Below are 22,990 nucleotides of genomic sequence, written 5' to 3' on the forward strand. Positions count from 1 at the left end.
AAACAAAAACACACAAACAAAAAACTGTGAGGGGGAGGCACGGAGTTGGTGAACACCAGAGCAAAGCATAGCTTGTTGCCAATGGACTTGGGGAACTCGAAACACTTAGAGCCACTCAGGAGGCCTCTGGTTTGCACCAAGCTCTGTCCTGGGCCCCTCACTCAGATGATCCCCTCGGCTCTCCTTGCCTCTCAGGGCCACAGCCCTTGGTCAGTACACCAGCCTCACCCTCCTGGCTCTGTGCCCTTGGTGAATACGCCCAGGGCCCCTTCCAGTTCCAACATTCTCCGATTCTAAAACAAAGTGCTCTCATTTTTTTTTCTCCTCCATATATAGTTCTACTTGAAAACCTTTCTACTTCAGAAGCCGACAGAAATCCCTACCCTGTCAATTTAATGTTCCTGCTCCCCGCCTAAGAGGCGTAACATCACAGCCTGCCACCCAATATTAAAGGTCATTTTCCATGAATTTATAGATGGTGATGTCCAGATAACTTGTGACTTAAAACATACAGTTACCAGCTCCCCTATTAGGTCAGTCTCTGGACCGTCGCAGATCGGTTTGGGTAATAAGGAGGACGGGCCTGGTCATTAGGCAGGGGACAGTGATGTCTGGTGAGCTGGCCTGGCGCAACTGCCCTTGACTTCCTGGGGCTCTTGGCAAACGTCTCCTGGGAGAGGAGATGTTCCCTTAAATGGGTGTTTTCTCAGGCAAAGGCAGCTGCTTCCGAAACACACCGCTCCTATAAGCCCAACTTAACATCGTATTTACTTTCATGTGATCCACTCTTAACTACATTTTTTCTTTACTAACATACTTATTCATTATTTAAAACAACTTTGAAAAATTACTATGCAATAATTCCTCCCTCTATACACAGTAGCTGTTTATCTTCCTGTATCAGGTTTTCTGTCCTTTATTCATGTGTATCTGTACTTAACAACATTGCTGTCATCAGAGTTTAGATATTATGGGCAAAGTTTGTGATGACGGTGTTCAGCAATTCCTAAGCAAGGAGTAGAATTCCTCTGGGGCATTGTTCACATTGCCCAGGACTTGTTTAGAAAGCCCACATTATACGGTTTGCTCAACACATAAACAGTCTTGTATTTCACTTTTTAACTTAGCATAATTTCATGTACGCTATTCCATGTAGCTACATAATCTTCAGATTTATCATTTTAATGGCTGTTTAATATTCCATCCGGTTAGCATGCCGTAATTTACTTAACTGCTCCCTATTGTTGAGGCCTTAATGAAAATTTGAATTCACCATGTAATAGGGGGGAAGCTTGTTTTAATGATTACCATTATAACACCCCCTACCCTAACTGCATGCCATTACTAACCCAGCTTCGGTAAGGTGCAGATGCTTTGGGAACAATAAATCCTGTCTGAGAGGTGTATGCCCAAGTCCCTCTGATTTAATAGCTAATCTGTTCCCTGCACATGTTTTCCTTTTAAGCTAGTGTTTATGTAGACTATCCATCTCTTCTAAATATTGTGTAATACTGGGCTATATGCATTTTTCATCTTGTTCCAGGTACCTTATCACTGAAGTCAGGGACTTTCATAAATTGGAATTTGGGGTAAAGAGGTGTTTCTGGCTGTCAGTTGTCATTCATTTATCCCACCCACATTCATGGAATATCTGTTTGCATCTGGGCTCTGTGTGAGAGGGAGAGAGAAAGCAAGGATGTTCATGATTATTGGGGGCCCACAGAAGTGCATCCACGAGTTGCTTTGTGGCCCAGGATTAAATGACGATTTGCATGCAAAGTGCTTTGTAAACTGTAGCGTACATGTCAGTGGTTGCTGGTCCTGCTTGTGAAAGAGGATGAAGTGGAAGGTGGTTTTCCTATGTCGGTGCCTGTCAGCTGCATTCCCAATGTCCCCATCCCTTGGAATTCTCCAAAGCCAGGAAGCTACACTGCACTCCTTAGAGCCAGGGGTGGCAGGGGTGCGGAGGATATGACCCCACAAAGCAAGCACTTTGGTAGTTTTCGTAATTTACAGAGTTGTCTCCAGTACCTTACAGTTGGTCTTTGCCTTAAAATGACCAAGTCCTGCCTTTTATAGCTCTTCTCTTCTCCTCTTACCCCCCCCCCATGAAAAGGAAAGCATCATCCTCAAAACTAATAAATCATCCCAGTTTACTCATGGGACCCAATAAAGCCATGTTTTGCCAAAGTAAGGGACATCTTCTCAGAGGAGACATGATTTTAGGCAGCCTGAGAACCACATAGTGAGGTTTTTCCCTTTTCATTTACTTTCTTTCTAAAAAGAGAAGGTTATTCTTGTTTGCCAAAGAAAGTATCTTGGTTTGCTGCTTAGACCTCCCGCCTGCCCCCACCGGCTCTCCAGTACTTGCCATCTTCCTTTTCAGCAGAGAGAAAGTGAGCCTTGGGCTTGCCTCCTGGCAGTGGTACCCACCTAGTTGGTTTTGTTCTTGTTCATTCTTTTTATGTTTATCATCTGTTTTTGGTAAGGATAATGGCTTATGGGATGGTGATTAAAACTTTCCTTTTTAAGTGAATTTATTTACTCTAAAAAATGAGGCAACATCCATAACAATGGTAAATAATAAGCCAGGTGGTACTTGAAAACAGCAGAATCATGAAGTCGGTATGTAACTCAGTGAAGTTTGGGAGATACTACCACAGCGCTATTTAATGTCATCACTAAAGGTCACTACCCAGCATTGGTTAGTTTCTGTTGTATCAGGGCCTGTGCGCAGAGGTGGATTTTTTGTCGACCCTATGAGCTGGCCTTGGATCATGAAGCCCAGTCTAAAACAATGCTCTTTCTCAGAAAGGCTGACGTCATTCATGTGTTTTGTCAACTGCTCTTCAAGGCACATGACTCCTGTGGGTTTCTACTATATCTTTATGGCACTGGACCTCTGATTTGGAGAATGCCTCGAGATTCCATTTAAATAGCTCACTCTCACCACCCTCAGTGCCTTTTTATCAAGCCCCACCACCCCTCTCCCACCTCCTTGGACCTGGTGCTCCAGCAAAAGTAGACAGTGAATAGACACACGGTGGAATATTATTCAGCCTTAAAAAGAAATGAACTTCTGACACACGCTGTAACGTGGAAGAACCTTAGAAACATTATGCTAAGTGAAATGAGACTGTCACAGAAGGCCAAATACCATATGATTCCACTTATATGAGGTACCTAGGTAGTCAAATTCATAGAGACAGAAAGTGGAAGGGTGGTGGCCAGGGGCTGGGGGAGGGGAAATGGGGAGTTAGTCGGGGGCTGTTTCAGGTTAGGGTGAAGATAAAGTTCGTGAGATGGATGGTGGTGATGGCTGCACGACAGTGCGCATATACTTAATGCCACTGACTTGTGCACTTAAATATGGTATAATGGCAAATGTTACGTACGTCTTACAAATAAAACAAGAAAGTGGGCAGTGAGCACGTTCTCTCCAGCTGCACTGCCTTGGCTTGCCCTGGTCCTACCACAGGGAATCCTGTCCCTCTCCTGTTTCCACTTGTCAGAGTTGTCAGTTCAAATGTCATCTCTCCTCCCGTCTCATCCCTCCCAGGCCCTGCAGCAGCCCCTTGGCTGCAGAATATTATGGTGATTTAGGTGCCCGTTGTATCTCTTCTGGAAACAGTGGGCTTGCCGAGAGCAGCCTCAACAGCGAACCCCCCTCCTTTCCCCCTGTCCTCACGTTGGCCCTGCGCACAGTGGGTGTTTATGATCAAAGCAAGAAAAGTGCCCCTGTGTGAGGAGGAAGCACCTGATCGTAGCATCATCCTGGAATCCATCATTCAGCCACTGCTGGCCTCTCAGGAATAAGCAGCAGCTGAAAGGAACATGCCCTGTCTGGGGCCTCATCTAGATGGGCGGTCGCCCCTCAGCCCACACTGGAGCCAGGCCTTGGCATCCTTTCCAGAAGATTAAGAGCTTTCCTTCCTTATTCAGAAGTGAAACTGGACATCTGCTCTCAAGTTTCTTGGCTGTATTCAGTGTGTTAGAAGATAGGCAGGCCCTGGGGGAGGTAGAAATGCAGGAAAAGGGTCATTCCTGGGGCTTTGTAGGGGAAAAATCAGTGACCCTGCGTCCCCTGGGGGTGGTTCTTGGCTTCGTAGGTCTTTAAAATGAATATGTGAGCTGGGTGGAAACTTGAGGGTCATTTGGCCCAAGCTTCTCGTTTTATAGCTCGGGAGTGACAAGTCCAGAGACCAGGGAGTTGCCCTAGGGGGAAGACCACCCCCGCCTCAGTAAGCGATGGGGCTGAGAGCTCTGTCTGTCCCGGGCTGGTGTCAGAACACACCCGGAACATCACGCTCACTTCTGCGCCGTGCGCTTGAAGACTGCAGGCGGTGGCAGGGAGGCTTCTCGTTCTATTGTTTGGTCCAGAGCCTGAGATCTCTGTGAGGAAGCCTTGAGCAGTGAGAGCAGAGACCCTGCCCTCGAGGGGTGGGACAGAAGTTAAATACAGCCTCCACCTCCCTGGCTGGCGGCTCTGAATTCCTTTGGTATCACCTGGTGGGTCCCAGGTGAGGAAGCACGTGCTGTGCATGCTTTACATCTCTGCTTCCTTCCTTTTTGACTGCAGAATTTCAGAGGCAGGAAAGCGTCCGGTCCCAGCACAAAGGCATCCAATTATACGATACCCCTTATGAACCCGAGGGCCCAAGCATGGACTCCGACTCAGAGAGCACGGTGAGCCCCCGACTGCGGGAGAGCAAGCTGCCCCAGGATGACGACAGGCCTGCTGATGAATACGACCAGCCATGGGAATGGAACCGGGTCACCATCCCAGCTCTGGCAGGTAAGGAGCCAGTGGCCCTGCTCAGAGGCGGCCGCTGACCCACATGGCACTCACCTTTGTAAAGGGAGTAAGTGCACGGGTCCCTGCCTGCTCAGGTAAACCACAGGGTTTCTAGTACAGCTGGGCCCTTCAAGGATGAGGAGGGTCCTGGAGGAAGTCCCTTAGGCCAGGCCTAGGGGAACTCCTGGGTCTCGCCTCCAGGGTCTCCGTTCCAGTCCCTCCCCCCATCCCCAGAGACAGCCCAGATGATCTCATTGTCTGACTCTGTCTTGGTCCTGTTGGTAATGCTCTAGTTCACTGAAGCCAAGATTTCAGATTTCAGAAGGAAATCTTAGAAGCTAGAAGAAAATCAATCTGCAGAGTGGCTCCTATTGGGCCTTGTGGAGCCCAGTGGCTCCATCCTGTCATACAGCTGCTACAGGCCTGCATGCATCCAGGGCTGCTGCGTTTCCTGTCCCAGCTTCAGCACGAGCCCATCCACAGAGCACAGGCCGTGGCCACATCCTGACCTCAGGAGTTGACCCCACCCCTGGCCTAGAGCCCCTTGAATGACTCAGGTGCCTCTCCTCTCCCACAGCCGTATGGAAAGGAGTCTGCCACATGTGTCACCTGTCCTAAGCTATGTACACACCCTTTGATCCTAACCCCAGTCCTTAGGATCCAGGCTGAGGTTATGATCTAAAGCACAGGAAAGGCATGGTGATCATGAGAGATGGAGAATGACCTGAATGTCCAGCAATGGGGGTCGGTTAAATGGAATATTGTGCAGCCCCTACAAAGTGATGTTGACACAGAGTTTATAACAACCTAGGGAAATGCTTACGTTTAATGTTAAGAGGGGAGAAGTCAGACGCAAAAGCACTTTTATGCTTCTAAGAGTTTAGGCATATAAACAGACATCGAGTGAGTAATTTAATTCTTACCACATTGAAGGTCAGAAAGGGAGAGTTTTTATTTTTATTTAAGATTCATTTTGCCTTGAATCTCCCATTTTCATGCACAACTAGACCCGCCCTCCCTTCCTAGCCCCCCAAAGTGAGGCCTCTGCCCTCCACTCATCTCGATTCCCTTGCTCGAAGTTCTGACTGTTCTAGCACAGACTACTCACAGTTCCCTGGATGTAGCGCGCTGTGCAGTCCCATGCCTTCTGTCTCAGTGGCCTTCCCTGCTGTGTCCTATCTGGAAACGTCCTGTGCCTCCTTCGCCATCCCTGTGAGCCCTCCTGGTACGCAGCCACATGTCCCACGGGCTTCCTTGCTGCCTCTCTGAGCCTGTTGAGCTTCCTGCACATGACTCTGGTGGGGCACTTCCCTCACCATATAGACTCAGTGCTGTAGGTGCTGGGCCCGCCTGCCAGGCCTTGATGTCAGTCAAGAGCCAGAGCCAAGAGTAGTCATGTGGCTGAGGTCCTCGGTCACCTCAGGTCTCTTCTGTGCATTTCACAGCCTCCTCTGCCCTTGGCACAAGGGAATCCAAGGCCTGTCCGCTGGCATGGCTGACGAGGCTGTGCTCCTCCCGGGTGTGGGAGGAACTAGAACGGAGCCGATGATGTCCCAGAGGTGGCTCTTCACAAACACCAGTTCGATTAAAGGGCTAAAGGGCTCATGTGACAACTGTCCTAGATACCAAGGGCCCATGGCAAGAGATGACATTCCAGGCGGTGTGGCGTCTCACCCTCTCCTGGACTGACCACCTTGCAGGTCATGTCACCTTAGGTGCTCTAGTCTAGTCTGGTGCTTTGCTGCTCAAAATGTGGTCTCTGGACCAGCAGCATCACATCACCTGGAAACTGGTGAGAAATGCAAGGTCTCAGGCCCCACCCCAGACCTGCAGAGTCAATCTGTTTTAAAAGACCCCCAGGTGATTCGCTGGCATGTTAAAGTGAAAAACCCTTACCCTACAGGACATCATCTCTTCAGAAGCCTCTCAGACCAGAACTTGCCCACTTCTGCCCAAAGCTAGTTTTAAAACTACTATACATTTAGTTTTTCACAAAGGATCACAAGGTCTTAGATAGAACTGTCTCCAGACAAGTTTCTGAGCCACAGGTATCCACTGTGGACTTGGTTATAGGTTGCTGAGCTGCTATCACAAGTGTCATTATAGGTCAACTTCTTAGGCTGCTGATAGAAAGTAGTCTGACTCATGTCCCGACCTGTGTCTCGTCAAGTCACTTACCTCATCAATTGTTTGTCTTGCTCTGGGATGGATACCGATTGTGCTTTTCCCCAAGAAGCTTTTGGCTTGGTTCTAATTTCTGGGGCATAGAAGGAAGCTGTTTCACTTGGGCTGGAGGGATGCTGTGAGCACCAGCCTTTAGTCTTGACCAGATCCCTCCCCACATCTGTGGACAGAGCCCGTCAGGTGCGGCATTGCAGCCAAGGAGCACCCTCCTGTCTCCTAGCCCCAAAGTGCAGGTGGAACGAGGTGGATGGGCTGCCTCTCAGGTAATAAGGACGAGTTGAAACAGTTCGATTAGGTTGCTAGAGTGCTGCCGTGGTCCCATCTGTAAACCCAGAAGGACAGCTGCTCAGAAACAAAGGATAATGTTCCCATCTGAATCAGTAGTGTGTGTGGCACGCACTTTAGCACATCAGTGGTGGTGTCAGGGAGCAAGGCAGGCTGGGCTGGGCCTCGTCCTCCTTATCGCAATACCTGTTTGAAATGTCCCACAGTTTCTCTGGGTCCTCGGGAGCTCTGTGATGGGCCCTGAGAGCCTGGGTGCAGGATCTGTAGCCGTGGTAGAATCCACTGGGCAGTATCGTTAGCATCTCTTTCCATCCCTTGTTTTTTTGTTTGTTTGTTTGTTTTTTTGCCGCACCACGCAGCATGCGGGATCTTAGTTCCCCAACCATGGATCGAACCCGTGCCCTCTGCAGTGGAAGCACAGAGTCTTAACCACTGGACTACCAGGGAAGTCCCTGCATCCCTTGTATTCTGATTCTGCCTGTTTAGCTTGCATGAGGTAACCTGGTCAGCGTTTTCAGATTTCCGAAGGTGTGTGGTGTGGGGACCCCCAAAGGGCAGAGGTAGGCCCACCAAGAAGGAGTCATAGGGATTTAGGGTCACAGTGAGTGGTAAGAATTTCAGGTACACCTGAAAGTGTATAATGAGCTTCCTCTCACCAAGATTTGCCAGCAGAAGCTTGAATGAGGCGGGATTGGTGTTGGGAGGGCTTTGCCCTGCAGTGGGAGGTTGGCCTGCAGCCCTCTCCAGGGCTGCTTCCAAGCTTCATTCCTTCAGGATCCCAGCATGCTGGTCAAAGGCCAGGAGAAGGGAAGGCCTCTGAACTACTCTGTGATTCAGTCTACGAAGCAAAAGTGCTTTCCGCCTTTCAGAGTGCTGTCCTGCACTGCATTCGTGAAATGAGGCTGTTCTCAAAGGGATGCTTTGGCATTTTCCGCAGAAGTAGGCCTTCTCAGCCAGTGCAGCCTTTCGGGAAGGCTTGATTATCCCTTCCCAGTTGTCGCGAAAACAGCTCTTGCAGGGTGTGAGGTGGTTCTAGCTTCTTGGGAATGATAGTCTTCCCTTTTCTCAGAATTCTGTGGCCAGGTGAATGAGAGACACCGCAAGCTCCCCAGGAGCCCTCGGCTTCCCTTGCCTGCCCTCCCTCCAGGAGGCTGGTGGTGGCCTCAGCCAGAACCCCTGCCCGCACCCATCCAACACCGGAGTCCCAAGCCGCACACATGGCCTGAGCTGATCTCAGCCCCGGGACAGATGCCCAGTCAGTTTTACCACCAGCTGCAGCGAACAGAGCGGTGCGGTGGCTTCCATCAGGCTGACAGCCCCCTTGCCACCCAGCAGAAACACCTGCCTTCAGAGCTGGCTGGACGCAGTTCTCCACCCACTCAGTTCTCCAGGGGGTGAGTTCTCCACTCACCGCCCCCTGGAGTCTTTACAGCCGGCAGGTCCAGCCCCCCGTTGCAGCTCCCTGCTCAGCGTGGGGCAGGAGAAGCAGCCTGGGTGATTCCATGTTGTCTTGGGGGTGACGCAGGTTGTCTGACCAGCCCCTGGGCTTTGTGGCACGAATTGTGGGATGGACAAAGGAAGCCTGCCCAAGAGGTGGCCACACAGGCAGGGGGCCGAGGAGCTGGGTGGATAACCTGGCAAAGCAGACATGGATTTGGAGTCTTCAGATCTCTGAGGGGCCATTGGAAGGACAGGGACTGAACCTGTCCTGGGGCTTCTATTCCCTCACCTGGGAAATGTGTCCACTGCAGAGGGCCCTGGTGGGGCTTAAAAAAGGGCACTGCGTTGGGGAAGTGCTGGTATTTACAGAACACTTGTGCATGTATTATCTCATTTAATCCTCACAACCACCCCCTGGGACCTTAGTTTCCTCCTTTTACAGATAAGGAAACCGAGGTCCAAAGAGAAGAAATGATTGCCCAGGAGCCTATAGCTAGTCAGCTGCAGAGCCAGGATTTGAACCTGGGAAGTCCCACTCCAGAGCCCAAGCCCTTACCCTGTCAATGCCTGGGCTCTCTGACACCATCCAAGATGCTGTATATAATGTGGCTGGAGCCCTCGCCCTCCCAGAGCCCACAGGAAATGTCACACGCCTTTCATAGCCCTTGTACCAATTTCTCCCGGCATCTGCAGCTGGTAGGATACGTGCCTAGAGTGTATGTTCCCACTTGGAACAGTTCCAGCTGAGGATTCTGTGGGAGCCCAAGTTCTGGAGGTTCATGCCTGCATGGGGTGACCAGAGCCATCCCACGGGTTGGTCCTCTTTGCCATCCCTCAGCACAGGAAGGGGTCCCCACCCATGGCATCCCACTCCCCCTTGTCCAGCTAGGGAAACTGAGGCCTGGGGAAGGGATGGGGACTGCTGGAGACCTCATAGCAGTCATGCCGTTCATGGAGGATGCATCGGCGTTTCCTTTTAATTCAACGGGTCCAGTTAAAAACTACATCCTTACTGATTTGCTGATGCTTCTGTGAAGCGAGAGATCAGAGTGCCTGCTCAGGGTGCCAGGTGGCAGGGGAAACAAAAGCCATTTCATTTCGATTCATCGTCTGGAGATTTGTCTACCTTGAAGCTACTTTTCAGGCAATGTCCTGGGTTCGGCCAGCGACAGGCCCGCCTCCCAGTGAAAATAGAAGACAGACGTGTGACTCAATGCTGAACATATTTATTTTGGGTACTTGTCTGGCTTCCGCACTAGCTCCTCGGCCAGTTTCTCTGACCTGGAAAGCTCAGCACAGTGTCTTGGTGTCGGGAGCCATTGGAACAGTAACGGGAGTCAGACAATCCCAAGTTCACATGCCAGCTCCACCACTCACCAGCTGTGGGACCTCGGGCTGTTCAGTCTCCTGAGCTTTAGTTTTCCCATCTGTAAAACGGGGATAGTCACAATCCTTATCACACTGGATCTCTGTGTTGATCAAGGGAAAAAATTGGATGAAAAGACTTCGTAACCTCTAAAGGGTCACACATGAGAGAATGGTTGTTGGCACTCAGGGAAGGCTTGCTGTATTAAATCAAATTTAATTTTATATATTAAAACAATACTGCATAAAGAGGTACTTGGAGGCACAGAGGGCCCATTTATGAAGTTCATTCCCAGTTATTCCTGGCAGCGAGAGGCATGGATAGTGTGGAAAGCAACACTTCTGTAGGAAATACTCCATCTCGATTCCAGCAATAGTTCTCACCATGAACCACCTGGTTCTTCCATCCTTTATTCAGTCCCTCCCGAGGATTGGGCCACTGGTCCCCAGGTGTGAGAGGGTCTCTACTGCCTTTCTCCCCCACAGCCCTCCCTCCCCATTCTGGCTCTGACACGTTTGTTGATTGGTTGGTTTGCCCAGAGCGTGCAGCAGAATCACCTGGAGGAAGTATCAAACATTACAGCATCCCACCCCTAGAGTTCCTGATTCAGTAGGTTCCAGGAATGAGGCATGAGAATTTGCATTTCCAACAAGGTCCCACGTGTTGCTGATGCTGCTGATCTGGGGACCCCACTTTGAGAACCTAAAGTATACTCAGTACATACTATGTTTTAGGTGCTGGGGTCAGGGAGGAGTTAGGGAGGGGGTGTCCATGCCACCTCCTCCAGGAAGCCTCCCCTGACATGACCAGTCCCTTCCCCACCCTCATCCCAGGTTGGGCTGGGTCCCCTCTGTGCCCCTACCACATCCCGTATGGGTGTGCATTGGTTTATTCTGGAACCGCCAGATACATACTTGTTACTGTCAGCATGGGGGGTGCTAATGCTGTGTTGGTCACCCCTTAGGCAGGCACCCTCTCGAGTTTTGACATTTTCCCAGCTCATCAAGTGAGGCTCAAAGGGCAGAGAAAGCGGAAAGTAAGGTCTCAGGTATGTCTGTTTCCTAAACAACTGTGAGTCATCTCTGAGCCAGTTCAGTTGGCTAATTGAAAATAATCCTATGAAGGTAAGGGGATGATGGAGGAGGGGCAGGCAATTAACAGCTAGTGAGCACCAGTTAGGAGGCTGGCACAGGTTAACCCTATGAAGTTCTGCAAGGTGGGTGTGGTTTCATTGTCATCACACAGATGACACTATTCAGGCTCAGAGAGGGTGAGCAGCTTGCCCACAGTCACACAGCTAATGAACTCGGCTCAGGCTCTCTCCACTGCTGTGTTGACATCGAGAGTGCGTAAAGGGCAGGTCTGAACATTCTCTTTAGCTGTGCTGGGGCAAGGTGGCTTGGGCTGTTCTGGAGGCAGAAGCAGTTGCGCCCACTTCGTGCTGAGCTTGTGACTTGTCACTGTCACAGTGAAATACAAATGCTCTGAAGGTGGTAGTGCTGACGTTGAGTCCATCAGACTCTGCTCCAGGCTCACTGTTCCCACCAAGCCCATGACTCATCCTTGTGTACTCAGAATAAACAGGCTCGGACTCTGCAGAAGTTTCCACGGGGAATCTTAGACCTACCACCATCACCTGGCACACCCAGCACATGCCACCTTCTCCTTACCATTGGCCCCACTGGGGTTCTGGCAGTGCTTCCTGCCCCCTGCTCAGGTTCCCAGAATGCCTTGGGCCTGGGAGGAAATTAACAATTGTGTTTGTACTCGGAGCTTTTTGCTATGTAATGAGTAACAGTTGTAATTAATGTTTAACACGTGTGAACAGCAGGTCTGCAGAGAGAAGGGGGCTTTAAACAGAGAACTGGGATCACTCGCTTCCTTTGGCTGAGGGACAGGTTTTTCCAGTTATTTTTTCTGTTTGACATATGAATGAATTCATTTAGTAACATAGAAAAAAAAAAGAAAAACACTGGTGTTTCATAGCTTTGGTTTGCCTGCTAATTATATTGATAGGAATGTTTTTGCTTCAAGTGCGTTTGTCTCCTGTGTGGAAGAAACCCAAAGGTTTAGTAAAATATCTTTGCCCTTCTGCTTGGCAGGTCAGAGATCTTTGTGTGGTTAGAGATTTTTAAGCTCTGTGAGGTCAGAGACTCTGCCGGCCTTGTTCACACCTGGGTCCCCACGTAGATCAGTGCCTGGCACATAACGAACACACAGATATTTGTTAAATTATTGAATAAATCACGTCTCAGGAAAACCAACCCCAAGTTCTCTTCAGGACACAGAATACATAGGTATCATGCAGCCTGCTCACACAGAGGTGATACGTTTTCACATCATTCTTTCGTGCTGTATACCTGTCTTCTCTCCAGATGAGGGTGAGGGACCTGCATGAAGAGGGACATTTGTGAGTGGCTGTTGTCTGCTGTGGTTGCAGCCCCTGGTCTGAACTCAAGGCCGAGAGTGTGTCCCTGGGTGTTTGAGGATTGACCCGTGCGTCCGGATGCCATGTTGTGAGTGAGGAGACTGGTGTGCCAGTAGGTGGCAAGCAAACCCTTGAGAGCCATGCACCTGCTTGTCCCCTCCTGTCATTCCTCCCTTCCCCCACCACCATCTGTGGAGGGGCAGCAGCAGAAACATATAAGCAGCTAGGCTGGGGCTTTGGGACTCCTGGAAGGGGAGACTCATTTCCACAAATGCCCAGCCTGCTCCCTGCAGGTCCTCAGAGGCTTGTGGATGGGGGAAGTCCCTTTCCCAGGCCCTAGGATTGATTCTAAGTGTCTGTGGGTGTCTGCAGGTTAAAGTGTCAGGAGACACACTACATCAGAGCTGAGGCGACACCTGACACTGAGCCCAGCTCAGAACTAGGAGAGCTGGAGGGTCTGGCTTTAAAGCCCTGTGCTGCCCCTTGCTAGCAGGATGACCTGGGGCCAATTGCTTGTTTCCTCATCTATAAAACCAGGTGGTAATTGGTGCCAGGAGTCAGGGGCACAGTCAGGGCTCAGTGGAGGCTGGCTTTTGGTATCACTATCATTACTATTGTTGTTTTTGAGAACCTGTTGCACTGTAGACAGGATTTGCGCAGAACTTGTTAGAGGCCCCTGGGATTCAGAAGACGTGGGTTCAAGTCCAGGTTCAAATCTGGCTGTTGACATGGGGCAAGTCAGTCCCTTTTGCAGCTCTTGCTCCTCATTTATAAAATGAGTTATGATGGTGGAGGTGGCTTGCTTCATCAGCTGTAAAGTCCTCTGCGTTTGGGTCATTTCATCATTTTCATCAGGATTTGTCCCTACTTTTCCTGCAGCCAAGCAGCAGCCCTTGGGGCAGGGTCTTTGCACCAGGCAGCGGTGTCCATGCTTCCTTTTTGGGGTGCAGAATAGGAGGATGCAGGCACGCCCCTCACGCCAGGCCCTCCTTCCCCAGTCCAGGCTTGGGTGTACGTGCATGGACAGCGTTCCTGGAAACCAGATGGGATTCCTGGAGCCCAAGTGGGTTTCCCCACGCTCTGCTTCTTGGGGAGTCACCACTGCCCCCTCTCATAATGAGAACCTCTGTTCTCAGGCACTGCCCACGAGACGTGGCAGCTTGGTGCCCTGGGGCCTGCATGTGTCTGCAAGGAGAATACAGAGGCCTGTCATAGGTGATCCTGGAAAAGCAAACCAAAACATTTGCTAGGCTGCCCATCACCTTACAGCCTACCTGGAGGCACAGCCTTCACTAACCGGGCAGAGGGGAGAGTGAGGCCTGCTCTTGAACTGCAGGGGAGAAGAGGGCTTCACCTCTCTGGGCCTTAGTTTCTCCAGCTGTAAAATGGGAATTCTAATACTTGTCTTACTATGAGGAGCAGGCGAGATGAGGCAGAACATATGTTTAGAAAGTTGAAGCAACAGAGGACCGTTGTCATAGGAACAGAGTTTTAGTCAAGTGCAAGTGTTTGCTCATCGTCGTGAAAGCTTGTGGTATTTCCATACACTCTGGGTCATGGGGGCCCCCCACCTGCCCAAACCAACGCGCAGTCTCCCTCCTTGCCCCCTCTTGGGGGCTTATGACTGCCTGGGCTGCAGCCCCTTCCATGCCTCTGCACCCCTGCCCTCCCCACTCCCCGCCTGTCCCCCCACTACAAACCCACCCGGCCATCAGCAGTGTGGAGGAATCAGTGCCCAGGACTGTGTGGAAGGGACGCCTTGGGCACCTTCATTCTGTTCTCTGTGCCCTTGTGTTTTCAGAGTCATAGGACATCCATGAACAAACACCAGGCCTGGTACACTGTGCAGGCCCCTCCTGTCAGCCCCGTATTCACTCCCACCTCATCCACACGGGGCCTAAAGAAGCCTCTTTAGCACCTGAGAGCTCCGTGCACAGGGTTTTGTTTTCAGTTCTCTAATCCTTGTTGCCTTATGCTTAAAGGACTCTGTCCTGTACTAGAGAACTGGGAGGGCCGGAGACTCCAGGCCAGCCAGAAAGAAGCAGCCCACTGAACCTGGAGCACCTCGCAGGCCTCACCTGGGACCCAAGACCCTGGGCCCCCTTTGCTCCCTTCCGGTTCCCTGTGAATGACCCCTGTCCTTAGGGGCCACCATCCACACTCGTGGTCCGCCCAGAGGGCTGGGGGATGTTTGGCAGACTGTCGACTCTTCTCTCCCTGCTCGTCCCCAGAGAAAGGCACTTCTAGAGGCTTTCCAGGGTTTCCAGGAGGCTGCCCAGTGTTTCCAACCCAAAGCAGAGGGACAGGGACTGGGGTCTGGGGCTCGCTGCCTGGGGTGACAGCCTGCTTCTATCTGCTGGGGCAGGCTATTTGCCCGCACCAGGCCCCGTTCATAAAAATGTAGGTGAAGTTGCACCAACCTTCTCAGTTCGTTGTGAGGGTCAGAAGAGAATGTCACGTCAGATCCTCATGTATGCTTGCCCATGCACAGGAAGCACTCAGCAAAGGTCAAGCGATTTTTCAAAACTATTTTAAAATAATTTGAGGTGGGGAGTCCAGCTCCTAAGTTTCCTTTCTTGATTGATGAATGAGTATTTTTGGTCCTGCTGACCATAAATCTGGATGGAGATTCATTCACTCAACAGATTCTAAGCATCTACTATATATCAGGCACTGTTCTAGGCACTGGGAATTCGCCTTTGAATAAAACAGAATATGTCCTGTCCTCTTGGAGCTTCCAACTTCGGAATTCCAGCACAGGTTGGAGAAGATGGTTTCTGATACAAGGTACTTTATCTTCTTGAGTACGTGAAAAGGAGCTGCTCTGAGCATGGATGTGACCATGGGGAGAAGGGACCACCACATACAGGGGGCCTGCCTGGACTTTGGTACATCATCTGTTACTAACCACCTCCACAATCCTTTATGGTATAGGTGTTGTCAGCCCTGTTTTACAGAAGAGGCAGCTAAGGCTCAGAGAGGTTTAGAGTCTTGCCCAAAGTCACACAATAGTGGCAGAGGCAAGGTTCAAACCCGGGTCTTCCTAACTCCAGAGTCCACGTCCTTTCCATGATGCTGAGCCGCTGCAGTTCCTCTGTTCTCTGGCCTTGTTGCAGCCCATGGGCTGTGTGTCAGGCATGGGGAAGTTCAGAAGAGGCTGAGGCACGAGGCCCCATCTCCATCCCGTTCTGAGAAGACACCTACATAATGTACTGTAATACAGACTGGCGCGGGGTCAGACAGTGGCACAGACAGGGGAGGCGGGGTTCAGAAGAGGAGAAAGGAATTCCACCTGGGGGGGGATGTCTAGGACAAAACTTCCCCCCAGGAGGTAGCATTAAAGCTGAACTGAAGAATGGCTAGGACTTTTGCACCAGAGATAGTGAAGAAAGGGATTCTATCGGACAGGCACAGCATAGCGAAGTCCTAGAGGCAGGAAGGCAGATGATGGATTTGGGACCAGCCATTCTTTGTGACTGGAGCCTAGGGGTGGGTGTGGAACCCGGAGGGGTTCTTTTAGGGGAAGATGCATCCAGAAGGTCAGGTTGTCACCAAGTCACAGAGGACCTCAAGCATCAGAGTGAGTTCTCCGTCCCAGGGAAGTAGGAGCCAGCAAGAGTTTCTGAGCCCAGAGAGCTGTGCTTTAGACGCCCTTTGGCATTTTGGAAGCTGATCCCTCTGGCCAGCCCTAAATGATAAACAGGAAGGAGCCAGATCCTGAAGGAACACATTTACTTCATCTAAGCAAACATTCACGAAACACCATCTCTATGCTCAGCACTACAGTCAGTTTAGGGACAGACAAGAGATTGGAGAGGAAAAAGAGGCCTAAAGTAAATCCCAGGCGCTGCCCCCGCAGAACACCCGGGCTGGCTGGGGGCCCACTGAGCTACAAGAGAAGGGCCAAGTGCCATGAGCCGCCCAGGAGGAAGGTAGTTCTCAGCAGGTGGGATCAGGGGAGGCTTTGTGGAAGGGGGACTTTTGTGCCAGACCTTCAAAGCTTCTAGACTTCATACAGGTGGTGGTCGTTTCAAAGACTAAATGAGTGAGGCACAGCTCCTGCCCGGCCAGCCCCGCTCCTTAGCTCTGAGACCCTGGAGGAATTCTTCCTCCCCTCCTCTGGGCCCCCACTCCCTTGCCCACAGGGTGGCAGGGTTGTGAGGGTTAGAGCTCGCATGGGCGCCTGGAAATGCCGTCTTCTGTCATTGACAATGACCCAACTTCAAGGCTGATTGGTATAAAATCTACCATACATGTAGGAAGGGGACCACCAGCGGCAGAGCCTAATCTGCAGGGAGGAAGGGCCTCCCGGAAGATCTGAGCTGGGTCTTAAAGAATGAGACGTGTCATTAGACCAGAGCTTTTGGAAGGACATTTGGGACATCACGAAGGGCCACCTCACCCTCTCGGGAGACAGGCTGCTAGAGCTGTCAACCGGGCCACTTCTCCCACTGGCACCAGGGTACTGGTCCCCATCATCACACCAAAGGCAAAAGGGCTCCAGAGGCCTGGCCCTGCCCATCTGAGTCTCCCCTCCCTCCCTCAAAACTCTGACTTCTGTTTGTAATTGCCTATAGGTGGAATTAATTAGTTACTGTCATTCTAACAACACACAAGGGTGGCATATTTTTTCTCTAAATGCAGATATTCTTTTGAGGGCTGTGTCTTCCTTTACCTTTTGCAGAAAATCACTAAATTAAAAGAATTGCCTTTTTAAATTGCAGATTAAAGGGAAGCTTAATTAGAAGGAATGAAAGTAGTTGTGTTTGGAGCTTTGGTTCTTTTTTTTTTTCTTGTGCTGCTGAAATCACTTGGAGTTTGTATATTTTTACTTCAGGTGGAATGATTTGCCTAATTAAGCCTGTCATTCACCACCACCTGTTCCCTCTAAATGTATGGCTATATTATTAAGCTTGCAAGCGAGTGTATGAATTAATTCAGTGGGGATTTACAGAGTTGACTGGGACGTTATTAGGTTTTATCCAGTTTATCTGGTATGAAAACCGATATTTTTCCCCAGTACAGTGAAACAGCAGCTCATTAAGTTTCTTCATTCAGTCATTCTTTGAACACCTGTTATGTTGTGGGCATGCTCTAGGGATGGGAGGTAGGGGCAAGTATGGTGTAGCCCCTGCCCTTGAGGGACTCATGAGGAGCCAAACAAGGAAACTGGCAATTAGGGTACCATAGGCTGAGATCAAGGGGAGTCTGGGAAGGAGGTGAGGCCAGGGAAGGCTTCCTGGAAGAGGTGACCCCGGAAGAGCAAGTGGAGTCAGTCAGGTGGACAGTGGGGAGGGGAGGGTGTCCTGGTAATGCAGGCAGAGAGCATGGCCTGGAAAGGGACCTGGTGAGATCTGAGACTAGGCAGGTTGCCAGGTCGTTGGTGGTGAGAGCTTGGGTTCCTTCCATGATCGGTGTTCCATGTTCCATGCCTCTCTTTTCACCTTCTGTGCCAGGAGGTGTGTCGTGGGATTGTATACTGGGAGAGAGCCCCCAATTCTGATTTTAGCCGGTGGAACACCCAGGTTGTCAGAGGTGAAAGTGCCTTACAGTTCATCTGGTTTCTCCCTCTCCTCTGCCTGTGGCAAAACTAAGCCTAGAACCTCATCTCCCGCCTAGTCCCCAACCCCCACTCCTCTGCCCACTCCAGCACTGTTCACCCCCAGGGGCCAGAGGCCTGCTGAGCTGCCTCCTCTCCACTCCCGACATCAGAAAGTTAGCAGACAGAGGGGTGGCTTCGTGGGAAAGTACACACTGGCCCTGTGCTCCCTGACCCCTTCCCCTGCTGTGCCCCGATCTCCATCTCAGTGTGGCATCACACAGGAGTCTTCTCTGACTCGCCCCACATGTAATCAAGTCCTGTTGGAGTCACCTCCCACACCCCTCTCATCACTGAGGGATTCAGCCTTCCCTAACTGGTCTCTCTGCCTCCAGGGTTGCCCCCAAACCCACCCTCCTTCAGCAGTCAGAGAGGTCTCTAAAGCCCAGTCTGAAGAATGGCGTTCCTTCATTCAACCCATCTTAGGATCAAGTCTCAGCTCTTTAGAAGGGTGACCAGGCCCTCACCTGTCTACCCGATCGCAGTGCTCACCACTGCCCACGGTCACCCGTCCAGGACTCTGCAAGTTAGGGGGCTCAGGTCAGAATCTGCTTCACCTCTTCCTCACGCCCCCTCCCAGAACATACACCCCATTTGACTGGTTGCCATGAGGGCTGGTGTGGTTCAGTGGGAGCCCTGGTGGGGGAGCTGGGCTGCTGGGAAGCCAGGGAAGGGCCCATGGTGACACGTGTGCCAGGGCCCCAGCTCTGAGCTTCACCCCCATCACCACTGTGAAAGCCCAGCTCATCAGCCAAATGGAGGAGGCCTTTCTCAGACACACAACCCCAGGACATATTCCCTACAAGGGTCTTGAGGTCATTGCCATCTTGCTGTCTGTCCCTGTGGTTGGACACAGGACAGAACCGTAGCTGGAGACGAGGGCAGGAGCCCCCAGCCGGTCCTCGCTCTGCCCCTACTCCACACTGCCAGTCCTGGCATCACAGGCTGTGGGCGTCTGGAGGTTGGAGCTTGGCCTCCATCCTGCTTTCTCACGGAGCTTAGAGTTTTCTGTGAGTCTTCTTCACCTGGACGATGCCAGCCCCATCCTCCAGCACTCAGGCCAAAAGCCTGTAAGTGACCTTGATCTTCTGTCTCACTCTCACTCCAGCCTGAAGACACAGACCAGTCCTGTGCCTCTGCCAGAATCTGGTTTCTCACGGTCACTTCCACCCACCTCTCCCATGCCAGCCCATCCTGCAGGAGCTTCCTCTCTGCTCAGCCTTGCTCCCCTTCCATCTTGGTCTCTCTTTTTTTTAATTCACAATTTTTTTCTTAAGTAGGTTCACAGCAAAATTTGAGACGAAAGTACGGAGAGTTCCCATATACCCGCGTCCTCCATCCCTTGTCAGTCCAGCAATCCTGTTAAAAAGTGCCAGGTCGGGCTTCCCTGGTGGCACAGTGGTTGAGAGTCCGCCTGCCGATGCAGGGGACACGGGTTCGTGCCCCGGTCCGGGAGGATCCCACATGCCGCGGAGCGGCTGGGCCCGTGAGCCATGGCCGCTGAGCCTGTGCGTCCGGAGCCTGTGCTCCGCAACGGGAGAGGCCACAACAGTGAGAGGTCCGCGTACCGCAAAAAAAAAAAAAAAAAAGTGCCAGGTCAAAAGGCTTCCCTACCATCAGAACATCAGAATGGCTCTTCATTTCTCTCAAACCGAAGTTCTTCCCAAGGCCTCCAGAACCCCACCACCTGGCCCTGCTCCCTCCCACTCCCCTCAGCCTCAAACCCCGCCCCCCCCAATCCCTCCAGTTGCCCTGGGCTGTGTTTTCTCTGTCACCCTTGGCCTGTTCCTAAATTCAAGGCCCTTGAATTTTCTCTTCCTTCTCCCTGGGATGTCCTTCCCCCAGATGTCCACGTGGCTCGGCCCTCCTTTCCTCCAGTCATTTATTCAGATGCCATCCTTCAAGAGGCCCGCCCTGTCCTGCTTTTGTTTTCTCCGGAGCACTTAGCACCAGCCGGTGTGCTGTGGATCTGACTCATTTCACTTGTCGTCTGTCTCTCCTCACTCGGACCCTGAGCTCCAGAGACAGGGATTTCTGTTTTGCTCACTGCTGTTTCCCCAACCCTGAACTGTGCCTTGCACATGTGAATGAGAGTCTAGGGTGGACAGCCTGCTGGACCCCACTGCAGTCATGACAGTGACCACATACACATGCGTCCAACCTGTTCAGGGCCTTCCATTGGCAGGAACCTCCTCGCCCCTTCCCTGTTTTCTGTAGTGATTAACAGAGAAGAGTGTCTTGGAGGGATGGAAATGTTTCGCAGTCCTGATGCGTGATCTTGCTCCGCGCCTGAGACACGTAACAGGTTCATTCACCTCCGTCCCCGTGGACAGCACATCACCACTGTCAGGGCAGGGGTTTCCCAGCACCTTCTGTGAATGTGAGATTGATTGCCGTGCGGCTGGTGTTAGAGGCCAGCTGGCCACATCCACGCTTGCTGGGTGGGGGGAGATTTTATACCATTGTGTGTCTGTGGGCCTGCACCTTGATGTGGCCTTGGGAACATTGTTCCACAGGCCCTGGCCCAGCTTACTAAGTGCTCTGTGTATGCTGGGCCCATAGGATGCAGTCCCTCACGTGATCTCCCCAGCAGCCTGGTAAGGTAGGGAATGGGGCCTCAGAGAGGTTGAGCAGCTTAGCCAAGGCACACAGCCAGTCACTGGCCAGCTTAGGAGGCGGGGACTCAGGTCAGTTTGGAAGCTTCTGTGAAGTGCTTAGTACTGTGTCCACACTGAGCAGACATGATAATAAAAATAATAATATAAATCATAATAAAAGAAAATATTTATAATATCATTGACTGAGCACAGACTAACTGCACGCCAGGCACTCTGCTAAGATGGCTGTACACCACCTGGCAGAATCCTCACAGCAACCCCATGAGGTGGGTACGGTCGTTATCCCTATTTTCCAGGTGAGGAAATTGAAGCCCAGAGAGATAACTCGCAAGGTGGACTAGCCAGTCTCCAGGAACACTTCTGGCAACTCCAGTTTTAGCTCAGTATTTTCTGCTTTTTGTGGGGTGTCTCCGGGGTCCTGCCCTCAAGAGGCATCCTCCCCAGCCCGTGGGGTGAACAACACTCTCACAGGTGCAGGGCGGGAGGAAGGCGCACTGGAGGACCCATTCCGCTGTGCCGGACACTGCTCCAGGCTCCCCTGGGTGCTTGGGTCCAGGACAAGGAGCAGACTTGGGTGATGCAACATGACCCTCGATTAGAACTCTCTAGGGTTGTCCTAGGAGAAAGGGGGCAAGATGTGGCCTGTGCCACCCCAGGTGGGATGGGAGAATGGGAGGAGGAGAGGAGCCACTTTGAGACAGGTTTTTGGCAGAAAATGAGGAACTGTCTAGGGGACTGTGCCCCCTCTGGGAGTGCCATGTCACCTTTGATGGAGGTTGCAGGAGGGTTCCTTTGGGGATAAGGCTGAGCTCAGTGGCCTCTGGGGATTCACCCAGCCTCTCGAATGCACCATCTGTTTTTGATGGCATATGCTTGTCCCGTTTTAGGAAGCCCACGTCTTTTGAGCCATGTTTGTTCATTGCCTGGAACCCTTCTGCCTGCAAGTTGTAAAGCCCCAACGAGAACCATCAACCGTGACCCCACTATGCGCCACTCCTTGAGCTGAGCTCTGGGTAACCAGGTAACCGTGCTCTTTCTCTCTCTCCCCCACAGCCCAGTTTAATGGCAGTGAGAAACGGCAGTCATCCCCCTCGCCTTCCCGGGACCGGCGGCGCCAGCTTCGAGCTCCCGGAGGGGGCTTCAAGCCCATCAAACATGGGAGCCCCGAGTTCTGTGGGATCCTGGGAGAGAGAGTGGATCCTGCTGTCCCACTGGAGAAGCAAATGTAAGTTCTTAGGGAGCAAAGCCCAGTCTCAGCAACCAGTTCATGGAGTCACTGTGGAGGCTCGTAGAAGGTCAAGGCCACTGTCAAGTCTGTCCGATTGGGGCTAGAGTGCGTGTCTCCTGATTTCTGGCCCTGTCTCTCCACGCTGTGTCGCCTGCCTTCCTTTAGTTGGCTAGTAGGAAGTTCTGTGAAATCGTCCACATGGTGCACCCCTCACTCTTATATGCTCCATTCTAATTTCATCATCCAGCAAGTGAGTTTTTGAAAAGCTGAATGTATACTAAATCTTGCTGCCTAATTATATATTAGATTTATTTTTATAGCTGTAGTGATGGTTTTTTTTTTTTTGTAGTGATGGTTTTGCCCCACATCTGCTTGATATTAATTGGGCAAGGCCTGGACACTCTTGATTTGGGTTTTCCCCAGAGATTTCCCAGTTTTAATCGGCGTCCAAGTCCCATCCCTCCTGCCCCTTTCCCTCCCTGCTTCTCCTCAACACTGCTGGTCAGTGTTTACTGCCCCTCCCCTTGACCGTGATGACCATCTCGCTTCTCTTCTGGGGTGTCAGATCCCTGCTCTGCTCTGAAACTTTCAGTGGCTCCCCATCAACGCCAGGATGAAGTCCCATATCCCATCTGCTGCTCACTCTGAGTTGCCCCCAGACTGCTTTCTCGGTTTCTCATCATTCCACATACCTACCGTAGAGTGAGCTTCTCCAGGAGCTTAATAAAACACGTCGTGGATCCTGTGCTGGCACCGTCAGGTGTATCATCCTCTTAACAAGCGAATGTGGGATAAATGGGGTGATCATCTTATTGCAAAATGAGAAAATCGGGGCTCTAAGAGAGGTGGAGCCTTGGCTATCATGGCTCAGAGTGCAGAGGTAGGATTCGAACTCCATGACTCAACCCCACACTCTCCCCTCACTTTCCTCTCATATACACTTCCCCCTCACCCTTAGCACATGGCCGGCACAGAGTAGGCACTCAGTAAGGCCAAGAGATTAGCTGACACCAAGCCGGTTCCTTACGAGACTTCATTGTGTGCGTT

General features: G+C 51.4%; 1 protein-coding gene across 2 annotated transcripts in view; it reads left to right on the forward strand.

Annotated features, from left to right (window-relative positions):
• Positions 1 to 22,990, forward strand: part of SHB (SH2 domain containing adaptor protein B) — a 137,983-nt gene that overhangs the window by 82,131 nt on the left and 32,862 nt on the right. For both annotated transcript variants that reach the window (XM_032634910.1, XM_032634911.1), the window contains exons 3-4: positions 4,580 to 4,795; positions 21,769 to 21,940. In XM_032634910.1, coding sequence (XP_032490801.1) covers positions 4,580 to 4,795; positions 21,769 to 21,940 — 388 coding nt within the window. The remainder of the gene's footprint in view (positions 1 to 4,579; positions 4,796 to 21,768; positions 21,941 to 22,990) is intronic.

This window comes from Phocoena sinus, chromosome 6 (genome assembly GCF_008692025.1).
Source record: "Phocoena sinus isolate mPhoSin1 chromosome 6, mPhoSin1.pri, whole genome shotgun sequence".
In the NCBI taxonomy this organism is placed as follows: Eukaryota; Metazoa; Chordata; class Mammalia; order Artiodactyla; family Phocoenidae; genus Phocoena; species Phocoena sinus.